The sequence below is a fragment of the Melampsora larici-populina genome, assembly GCF_000204055.1.
Source record: "Melampsora larici-populina 98AG31 unplaced genomic scaffold MELLAscaffold_152, whole genome shotgun sequence".
In the NCBI taxonomy this organism is placed as follows: Eukaryota; Fungi; Basidiomycota; class Pucciniomycetes; order Pucciniales; family Melampsoraceae; genus Melampsora; species Melampsora laricis-populina.
Genome location: NW_006768915.1, coordinates 1 through 10,831, shown reverse-complemented (window position 1 = coordinate 10,831; position 10,831 = coordinate 1). Strand labels below are relative to the sequence as shown.

The window sequence follows — 10,831 nt, the reverse complement described above, 5'->3', positions numbered from 1 at the left end:
TGAGAAAAAGGTACATATGGTGGAAAAAAGTACATTTTATCTGCTGTTATGGACTCAACAAGAAAGAAGTAGGAAAAAAAGAACTGTTGGGAACAAATAAACAACTCATACACCTTTTCTTGACATAAAAAATGGGTTTTTTCTCAATCAAAAAAAAAATCATAGGCATCAACCTATAATTTTAGAGCCCACAAGTGGCTCTAGAGCTACTTACAAGCTTTAAAAAGTGAGTTATAAATTAAGGCTTCCGAGCAACGCCTAAAACACATTTTGGGTTTGATTTCATTTGACGTGAACCCCGCTAATGCCTTCATTTGTATCTTAAACCATCACACTCTTCTTTTCAATTTTATCTTCATTTACGGGATACAAACTAGAAACCCGGAACAAATCCGGGTTTCCCAATTCGGACTTTTTGGCTGTGTTTGCGCAAACTGGGAAACTGGGAGAACGTGGGAAAGTTCCAAACACAGCCAAAAACGAAAACTGGGAAACTGGGAACAAAATCCCAGTTCTAACTTTGTATCCCGTAATTATTGACATACCAACACTGTGACCAGAAGTCCTTGACAAGTAAATTACTATACGTAATAAGAACTCAAAATAGACTAAAAATGTGGTATGCTAGATATCACAACACAAATGTATCAACAATCCAGGCAATCTTAACATATGCATAGCTCAACGCCAACTTGTGTGGTTCAAATTCCAGAATCTTGGTACAGTTCATCACTGTTCCCCATGCAAAAAGCAACTCTCTTCCTCCCCAGTGACTCTGGTTGACTCTAGGATAGGGGGTTAGGGAGCCGAGGGGGATCAAATGCCTGCCCAGCTCTGTGGAGTACCCCAAGAAGTTCAAGACTATATGACTCTATACTTACACTGAATTCCTAGCGGGTGTGCTTGCACAAAGGTGTTTATAGAGGGTCACCGCTTTCCTTTGGGTGTGCTAAATGCACAAAGGTGATTTTGACATCAGAGATAAGATATCTTCTTGAAAATACACAAGACAGAAGTTTTTTTTAGAAAAAAGGGACAACTGTATATCTAAAGACAAAGACCTCCTAGTCCTGATTGATGGCCGTCTTTCCCCAAGGTTATGAAATCCCATCATAATTAACTTGTTTAGATAGTGTTTATGCAATTCAGCCTTTATGCACTTTAAAAAAAGAAAAAAATGTGAGATATGGGAAAGGTGCAATGGCTAATGTCAGGGGGATTGTGTACGATGCAAAAGGCCTGCAAAAGGTGAGTGGTTTTGACATGGGGTTCACAGCCACTGTCAGATCTATTGGCAGTTTTTGAGATCTTTGTGTTGTTGATAGATCCAATGTAGATGTCAAAAACTCAAAAAAGCCCTTTTGAGATTCATAACTCTACTGCGCATTGGTCCAATCTGCATCAGGAGAGTAGAGTCCACTCTGAAAGTGATATAGTTTTTGACTTCAGAAAAAAAAATCTGGCAACATCAATTGTTTTCAAAAATCTTCCAGTAGATCTCACAGCGGCTGTACATCTTTATGCAATATGATGCTGTCAGAGCGCTTCCAAAGGCTGTGTGTTCCTGGGCCAGCTCCAAATTCTAGGTGCATAGAAAGTCTTGTGGTAGACATGGGGGTTGAGGTTGGAGCGTGCCGGCTGCCCCTTCCATTCCGCTTTCCATGTTTCAAAAGGAGTTCACTCTGGATAACCGATATACCAAAATAGCACCTGGGCAAACTCATCTGTTTGATCTTGTAACATCTCCACAATCCTTGGGATGTGTAGTGCCATGCACTCATTGTTCTTCATAGTGAATTGTGAGATGCAAGGCCTGATACATGAAGATATATTCAACGAACTTTCTGGGAAAAGCAAGAAACAATAGAGCATCACAAAAATTGGGATTGAGAAGGTGGCTTCCATTCAAGAAAGGTTGCGATATGAAAGTATCCCACGGAGTGACCTTAGGAGTACCCAAGTTACGCTGTGTAGCTGAAATCGATAACAGCAGGAGTGTGCGGCTCAAGATCCGGTGCGGAGCAAATATGCACTGAAAGCCATCATGTCAGTTCGTGTCAATTTGGCGCCGACTCATCAGGATCTGGTAGAGTCTAATCAAGAATTACATTCACCCAGATAAACTGAGTCTTGACTTACATGCTGGAATCTTAGATATATTGCCAGACCTCTCAGCGCGACCAAAGGTCTTCTCAATGCCTGATAGAACCTTGACTGAAGGAACCAATTAGAACGAGAGGATCTAGATTTGTTGGGCGTGTTCGTTGATGGATAAGGCCACATTCATGGCACTCAAGCTCATTTGTCGCTGTCGCTGTCGCCGCAGTCAAATTCAAATTCAACCTTAACAGTTAAACTACAACCGTTGCATCCAACAATGTCCCTCTTAGACTCCATATCTTGGCTAGTGATCATGAATTGGCCACCACATCGACATGAATAGATAAATTGTTGAACCGGCTCTTCGTGTTCGGTGATCTTCGTGACAGTTGAGATTGCAGTGAATTCGGAAAGGTCGACAGTGTGGGATACGATTGGCTTCCTGGTATCGTTTTGACCTAAAAAATTTTGGAACAAAATACGCTTGAATTAGCATCTTTATTTGACCCTTATGTCTGACTGAAGAACCGGGTAGCAATCCGGCGTGAAATGCCAAGGGATCGAAAGTGCGGCAGGTAAACTAACATTTGGATCCAAGCACTGCTTGGCTTTGATCCAGCTTTAGTTTGAGATCGTATGCTTCCCGTTTCGTCTGATCGGCCAAGATGGCATAAGCTTCTATGATTCTTTGAGCCGAAGACTCGTATAGGGTAGGTCCACAAAGTTGATTTTTATCCGGATGCGATAGCTTGATGAGTCGAAGATAAGCTTGTCGGATTTCACTTGAACTGGCATTTGATGTAAGTTGAAGTGTTTGATAGTGTGAGCAGAGTTCTTCACATTTATTCATTGGTGAGATTGATTGTATGTAGTATCACGTTCAGCGCATGGTCATCAATGTGCAGTCGACCAATTTTCCTTTCGGCAACTTCGAACATCTGCGAGCCGACCTGTTCGAACCCATGCCACACTGTATCACGTGACTCTTTGCTGAGCACCGCAGTCATGCAGAAACCCATGAATACATACAGATTTACACATTTTTTAGATGCGGTATTTTTGCCGGCAAGAGTCGCTTGCAAATTGCAATTCAGTTCTTCCAAGCAGCCTTGCCCTTCCCCACTGTATGCTATCGGGTTCCTGACACTGCCGAACGTGTTGCCGGTTGTGGTAGATCTCATTTCTGCCAGGGCTCCGTACATTTACTTATATTAATCACATCTCACCTCAGCTCAACCGATTCGAAATCATGCCACCACCCATCGCACATGGACAAGCGGAGCAATCGATCCTCCAAAAACGTGAGTATGCAGGCGAACGGCTGCGTATCATTTTAAGAACATCATAAAGTAACTCAGCTAACGAGTCCTTTGAATCGGTCCTTTAAACTAAAGTTGGAATGGGAGCAGCTATGGGTGGAGCCGTTGGAATGACTTTGTGAGGATGTTTTCAGTTTTAAGAAGGCTGTTCGAACATACAACTAATCAATCCAACATCTTACATTTTTCTAGAGGTTTTATCTTTGGAGGGTTTTCTATTATCTCAAGGGGTGCTGGTCCAAGAGGTCCTTTAAACACTCTTGCAACTTATATGTTATCTAGTGGTGGAACGTTTGCATTTTTTATGTTTGTGATTTCATCGAAATGATCTTGGATAATGATGAATGTTAGCAAGATGCTTAACTAATCAATCTGTTTTCAATCCAATCTTGTCATAATGATCCTTAGGTCGATTGGGTCAGTAATCCGTACAGAAGATCATCATCACTACTCGATCTCTGAACTTGCTGCTGCTCGGTATCGTTGGAGGAAACAGTTGGCTATTCCAGAACAAGTACATACATCAGGTTTTGAAAAAAATGAATAAAAATCCCATGCAGAAACTAGTCTCCGATGGATTTGAATTGGTCCTAAAATCTGTAAAGATAATCACCTATGCCCTGTGATTGACGTCACAAAGCATTGAAGAATCACTTGACTAGCGTTTGGTATCTTAGTTCTTGGACCAAGGTGGTGAAGATTGAGACTGATTCACGAGGCACTCTCTGTGGGCGTTGCGCAGTGAAGCCGAATCAGATCGAAGTCAGAAGATAGCCCAAACGGATAGAATCCAACCATGCTAAGCCTATACCTCTGTTTTTTTCTGATAAAATTTGGCACACCTTGAAAAGTATATAAAATAGTAAGATTTACCATTGGTAAAATTGTCTAGTCTTGGCGAGTCTTATATTCATGAAATGGCATTTGCCAACACACAAACTCATCATGCAAGATCGATAGCACTTTACCAATTACTAACAGCTTGTCTTCCCGACTGCGTTTGACTAATCTGGACTAAGTTTCAAGATTGAATGATTTATGCGAGTGTTGAGTGGGATAAGTTTCGCATGAATGTTTTGTCACAAATTCCACGCCAATTTGCTCGAGTTTTGCGGGCAAGATTGTTCAAGCTTTTGTAAATTAACTGCAATGTGTTCAGATCGGCCAGGTCATGCTTACTTCTCCGATGAGTTATGGCTGGTACCATGTTTATTTCAATTATTTTGAATATTCACTTTTCATCTGCTCCACCTGATCTAAAGGCTTATGATAAACTCACAACCTGTCAAAATTGAAATGATCGAGATATGTATGCAGAGCTCACACCGATGTCGCGATGAAGGATGCATTTATAAATTATTACAAGGAGGTTGTGAACGCCCAGGCTTTCAAAAAAAGGCACGATATGTACATGGATGATATGCAGGGGTATAAAATTTATCCTAAATGATAGCTCGCGAGGTGGTAAACTGAATGAAAACGAGACTCAGTCGCTATCGTCACCCTCGTTTTGACCTAAAAACGCGTATGGATTTTTCTAAGACAATCAAAAAAAGTTTGTTAGGCATTGAAATTTGACATCTTACATCAACTATATAAGAGCACTAACCTTGACTTTTGTTTTTCCTTCTGCTCCATCCTGATCCTGATCATCATTATCCGATCCATCCGAATCAATCACCATCTTACCTTTTTTATTCTTCTTTTTATCATCTTCATCAACATCATCATCTTGACTAGGTTGTAATGAATTCAAATCATCTGCCAATTCTCTCTTTTGTCTAATCTCTTCTGCTTTACTCATTGAATATCGATTTGGCATTCCTAATTCTGATAAGATGATCTTGATCCGTTGGATTTGTGACTGTGGAGTATTACATGAAGCAAATTCTTGTGCCCATCGTTTTCGAACTCCACATGCGATCACATAACCCTAGACATTCAAGATGGTTGTTAAGGTCGAGCAATTTTAGTGTTCCGTAAACTAAGTTGATCACAGTGGGATGAAAGCCAACCTTTAATCGCTTGATTTCTTTTGCATGTTTATCATCTGTTGACAAAACCTTAGTCTGTGTAGATGAGGTACAGCAGCATATACTCTGGTATATAAGCTATTTGTTCCTGAAAGATGGCCTTAGAGTGTGTCAAGTACAACTCAACTGATTTTGTTGCTTTCGATTTTGTCTTGGATTGTTTTGCTGGGGGTGCTGATTCATGATCCTCACCAGTCGACTTCCGTTTAGCCTTTGAAGGTGGTGCGATGGTCGGAGGTGATTCGGCCACGGGCTCACCATCGGAATCGAGAAACTGCGCTGACTGTTAGAATCAGATAATTTCAAAGCCACAGTCACTATATGCGTCATGTTTGAAAAGCGTTGCGGAGATTCCAGAGGTAGAGATATACTTTGATTTCATTCTTCTTTTCCGTCTTTGGACCTCGTTTTCGAGGTGCCTTTTGTTTAACAGATTCAGATTTTGAAGATTCCCCACTATCACTGGCAGTAAGCTCAATTTTAGGCTTTGAACTTTCAGAGACCTTGATTTATTCATACGAGATATTCATACAAAGTCAGAACTTGACGGGTAGATAACCTTTAGTGAAAAATCAACATACCTGAGGTTCACATGATGTATCTTTTATTTTCTCTTTTTTGGTAGATTTGCGGCCTTTAGCGCTAGATTTAGGTTTCGTTTGCGATGAAGATTCAGAAGGTACTTGAGCTTCAGGAGAAGATTGTTTGACACTGATAGAATCTTCTTTTGCCTTTGATTCATCATCTGAACCACTCGTCTAAGTTTTATCAAGGATACGAAATATGTGAATCATTCAGATATGAAATAAGTTTCTAAAGATTGATGAATCTAACCCAAGAGATGATTTACCTCTTCAAGAGTAGAAGCTGCAGTAGACTTGATTAACATTTTGATTTCTTTTTGTTTAAAATATACTTCATCTACCGAAAGCCTCTTGACCAATTCATTGATTATCGTCCGTGGTGTTAACTCTCTATACATAGGTAAACAGGTTTTGAGGTCAGATTTCGGATTTAATTGTGAATTTATTATCAATGGTTTGAAGTTACTTACTCTTGATCCCCTGAGGAGATTGCTTCCCGACATATTAATTTGACTTCCTTTATAATTTCGTTTGAAGTGGGTTCCATTGTTGTTGAATTCTTCAATCAATCGAGTGGAATTGTTGTATCTTTGTGAGCCAAACTTCAACTCGATTTGAAATTTATCGATTGATACCGAGACCTACCGAGACGCGGGGCAATAAATGACTCTGACCCCGCGTATGAGATGAATACCCGATCCGAGAGTCTGTTTTATATTTTCGATCGGGGTTATCCTAAGATTTATCAATCCATCCAACCTTTCCAAGTCTTGAATGAAATCCATATTATCAAGACTTCTCTCATTTTCAAAACAAAATGAGCAATTCAAATTCAACCAATACTGGAATAACAGAATTTTTAGATTCAATTTACAATCCAATCATTTCACCTGAATTTCATCAAAATTTAAATCATGACCTTTCCAGAAGACCTTTCGTTACATTAACTTATGCTCAATCTTTAGATGGTAAGATTGCTGGTGTAGATGGTAGACAATTAAGATTAAGTGGTAATCAATCTATGAAGATGACTCATATGTTGAGTTTGGTCATTGGGTTTATTGATTTGATCTTTAGAATGACTTTGACTGAAATCTTATGGATTCCATTTTTTTGTAGGATGAGAACTCGTCATGATGGGATTTTGGTTGGAATCGGCACATTGCTCAATGATGATCCGCAGTTGACAGGTGCGTACATGATGTGAGTCTAGATGGCAAAACCCCATCTTTAACCTTTTCTTTCAATCAAATCCAAATAAGTTGTGATGGGATGAGTTACTAATATTGATCATTTCAAACGATTAGCCAGGAATCTTTCTTTTACAGTCCCACTTGAAAATCAACCTCAACCAATCGTACTTGATACTAGATTAAGAACTCCAATTGATTGTAAATTAATTAAAAATTATCGAAATCAAACTGGAAAACAACCTTGGTTGATTTGTGCAAGAAGTATGATATCTAGTCAAGATCGACAAAGTTTAGAGGAAGCTGGAGCTCGAGTGATTCCGATCACAAACGGTATGAACCCATGTACGTCCATTGTCGATTCTTGATACAAACCCATTCAAACAGCTCATCCAATTCGAACTTCATTTTGAATAATGCTTGGGAGACTCCTTAGCTAACCAAGGATTAGATTTAGAAAAAGTCTTTGAAGTTTGTAAAATCAATGGAATCAATCGTTTAATGATCGAAGGTGGTTCTTCAATCATTTCTTCATGTTTAAATTACACTGGAGATCATCCAATCCTCAACATCTTGGTGGTCACCGTCTCACCCTACATGGTCGGTGAAGGTCTCACAGTCAAAACTTCCAACATTGATTCTGTAAGCTGATTTGATCTTCAGGTAAGTATTGATCTCGTCTTGATATCTTTTGACTAACATTTTTTTTTCTTGATCAATACATACAGAGACTATCACTTCTGCGACACATTCAGACCAAGATATTGGGTAGTGATGCTGTCTTTGCTTACACATCCAGTAACCCTGAATAACATTTTCATCACCTGGATTTTGAGTGGTTCAGATCATTGAATCAGGAGGTATTGGTATCATAAACTAGCCCGCCTTGGATAGCAGGATTGCATCTCAGTCTTCCTTCATATATGTTTTGAAGTGTTATGTATTAACCACTGTTTCTTGTATAAACTTCGCATACGATGTTCAATTTACATTTTTTTGCACAAGTTGTAAAGAATTTCGACTTGGTCATGGGAGTCCCTCAAAACCAATGACTTGGATGAGTGAAGAATGGCGTTTCTCAATAAGATTGTAAGGCAATTGAATGTAGCAGTCACCCTTATGATGGATGCAAGCAGCATACATAGAGCTCTCTGATGATTAATAACTGATCTTGGTCTCGCTATGCTCAAGCGGGTCCGCGGAGCTTTCTACATATATGCAAAATATGTTTTCTTAGGGTACGCATTCATGGATACCGACCTGAAACATGATTCTTGAATCTCACATCTTGAAGATATGCTATCCAATCAAATCATAAAAAACCAAAAAAAAAACAAAGAAAACCACCACCATTTTTCACAGCCAAAAAGGCAACCAACCCATAAACTTGCAAAACCAAGAAAGACAAAAAAACTCTCCTCTACTTTTGTTGTGTTTAAAACATGAAGAATAATAAAACCAAATGAATACCAAAAAAAATCAATAAGATAAAATCAATAAAAGAGAGTAAAAAAAAGAGACAAAGGGAACAAATAAAAATAGGGGTTTCTAAAAAAAATGCTGGTGCAGGATACATATAATTGATAATAAGATTTAAAATCACTAGATTGTTTTTTCCTTTTTTTTATAATACTTTATGTACCACCACCTGATCTTTCAACTGGAATTGATCTACTCCAAACAGCCGAAGAATCTATAAAAACAAAAAAGGAAACCCCATTTCACAATCATCAACATCTTGAGTAATCCTTCAATTGTTTTTTAATCAAGGAAAAGACAGAAAAAAATACGAACCTGTTCAGATTCTTTACCAGAACTTTCCTTAGCAAATGGTCCAACTGGATCTGGTTGTTGTTGTTGTTGAGATTCAATAGATCCAGCTTGTTGTGAATCAGCACTTAAAAACCTTTGTAATGTATTTGATAAAGAAACTTCTTTTGCAGCAGATGCAATATCCACTACATTATAAACGATTTCCAAAAGCAAAACAAAAAGTTAGAAATTCTTTCTTCAATAAGTAGTCACACTTTTGATTGAGAAATAAGACAAAAAACGACTTACAGAAATCGGAGAAATCAATTAAACCTGGTTGATTAAGTTGTGCTTCAGAAACAAGTGTTTCTACAGTTCCCTATTTCAATAAACCGAAAAACGCCATACACGTGAATATCCGAAACCTCTTCAATTATAAGCCTATTCAACCAAAAACTCACCTTGGGTACATTTCCATAATTCAAGTGTTTGAGTGCTTTTTCTAAATCATCAGGTGAAATCATTCCATCACCATTAGAATCTGTATCCGCGAATTCTTTTCTTAATTGATTCAATTCCTTAGGACTGAACATTGCTCGAGCTGTGAGTAATTAGTTCAAGAATTAGAAGGAAGAGATGATACATAGATCAGCAAATAGAACCCCTATCGAATTTCACATATCAAGTCTGAATGATCATCGCTCTTTTAAGATTTCAAGCACTCACAGAAAATTTGTCCTTCATCCCGAGTTTGTTTCTTCAATAATCCTCTTCTCACATCCGAAAGACTAAGCCAAGTCTTGGACCTAGGTAAACCCATAGATAACAAGAAATCTCTTGAACTTTCAAAATAAGTTTCTTTTTGTACATGATTCCAACCTAATTCTTCGGCCATGATATCAATCACTCGTGGTAAGACTTCCAATGAAGCTTGTGCATTCAAAAACGATAATCTTGTTCTTCTTGCAATTATATCAATCGGCGTCACTGCATATTCATTTCTAACAGCATATCTGACTTCTTCTTCCAAGTATGGATATGATGGATCAAGTCTTTTTCCATGTACTGGCCATCGATTTCCTGTTGGTTCTGCTAAGGCACAAACTGACCATGCTCGATCTCCATAGTTATCAGTAAGATGTTTGGCTACTTCACTTTCAAGTCCGAAATCTTGAATCAATTTAATATAAAGCGTTTTGTGCCAACCATGAGCACCGATAAGTTGAAGATGAGTGGTGATACATGGTCCGTTCGGTTTCAAATTGAAGGCGTCAATAGCCGCATCTACAGTTTCTTCAGCCATAGCACGGTACGTAGTCCATTTACCACCTGCGATGGTCAAGAGTCCTGATGGTGAAACATTGATCATATGATTTCGTACCAACGATTGACTATCTTTGGCAGCTGGATTTCGTACAAGTGGTCTAAGTCCACACCAAGCTGATAATACATCTCCACGTCGGACTTTGAGTTCAGGACTAAGATAATTTCGTACTTCACCAAGTACCCATTGGATTTCTTCTTCTTTAGGTAAAGGATCTTGTTGAACTGGAGCAGGTGAATCAGTTGTACCAGCAATTGCGTTACCTTGCCAAGGTAAGAAGAAAATCACTCGACCATCTGAAGTTTCAGGATCAATGAGTCCCATATGAGAGGGTGCATAATAAGATGGGAGAGTGATATGAACTCCCGAGGAGGGAGCTACAATGTTCTCAATTGTTGGATCGTCCAACTTTCGAATGCCATCGCAAAATGGCCCGGTGGCGTTGATGATTCCTTTTGCCCGTATGTTGAATTCCTCGCCAGTCACTTGGTCCTTAATTCGTGCACCACATAATACGCCCGATCGGGAC

General features: G+C 39.0%; 5 protein-coding genes across 5 annotated transcripts; 2 read left to right on the top strand and 3 right to left on the bottom strand.

Annotated features, from left to right (window-relative positions):
• Positions 1-2,298: 2,298 nt before the first annotated feature.
• MELLADRAFT_85592 (uncharacterized protein) lies at positions 2,299-2,950 on the bottom strand (the record flags this gene model as incomplete). Its single annotated transcript, XM_007419271.1, has 2 exons — positions 2,299-2,558; positions 2,686-2,950. 2 exons carry the CDS (start codon positions 2,948-2,950, stop codon positions 2,299-2,301), a joined length of 525 nt encoding a protein of 174 aa, XP_007419333.1.
• A 399-nt stretch (positions 2,951-3,349) lies between these two features.
• MELLADRAFT_114372 (uncharacterized protein) lies at positions 3,350-4,123 on the top strand (the record flags this gene model as incomplete). The annotated part of the gene is made up of 5 exons (XM_007419273.1): positions 3,350-3,401; positions 3,495-3,537; positions 3,612-3,725; positions 3,828-3,933; positions 4,097-4,123. The coding sequence occupies 5 exons, from the start codon at positions 3,350-3,352 to the stop codon at positions 4,121-4,123; spliced, it is 342 nt and encodes a 113-aa protein (XP_007419335.1).
• A 782-nt stretch (positions 4,124-4,905) lies between these two features.
• Positions 4,906-6,583, bottom strand: MELLADRAFT_114371 (uncharacterized protein; the record flags this gene model as incomplete). Its single annotated transcript, XM_007419270.1, has 8 exons — positions 4,906-4,956; positions 5,029-5,352; positions 5,435-5,488; positions 5,580-5,735; positions 5,824-5,955; positions 6,034-6,210; positions 6,303-6,426; positions 6,507-6,583. 8 exons carry the CDS (start codon positions 6,581-6,583, stop codon positions 4,906-4,908), a joined length of 1,095 nt encoding a protein of 364 aa, XP_007419332.1.
• Positions 6,584-6,826: 243 nt separating this feature from the next.
• Positions 6,827-8,038, top strand: MELLADRAFT_79837 (uncharacterized protein; the record flags this gene model as incomplete). Its single annotated transcript, XM_007419274.1, has 5 exons — positions 6,827-7,074; positions 7,156-7,226; positions 7,344-7,571; positions 7,663-7,868; positions 7,955-8,038. The coding sequence occupies 5 exons, from the start codon at positions 6,854-6,856 to the stop codon at positions 8,036-8,038; spliced, it is 810 nt and encodes a 269-aa protein (XP_007419336.1).
• An 812-nt stretch (positions 8,039-8,850) lies between these two features.
• MELLADRAFT_114369 (uncharacterized protein) lies at positions 8,851-10,831 on the bottom strand (the record flags this gene model as incomplete). Its single annotated transcript, XM_007419269.1, has 5 exons — positions 8,851-8,919; positions 9,021-9,184; positions 9,288-9,357; positions 9,440-9,579; positions 9,705-10,831. Coding segments are annotated over 5 exons (1,570 nt in total), but the record flags the coding sequence as incomplete, so codon positions are not given.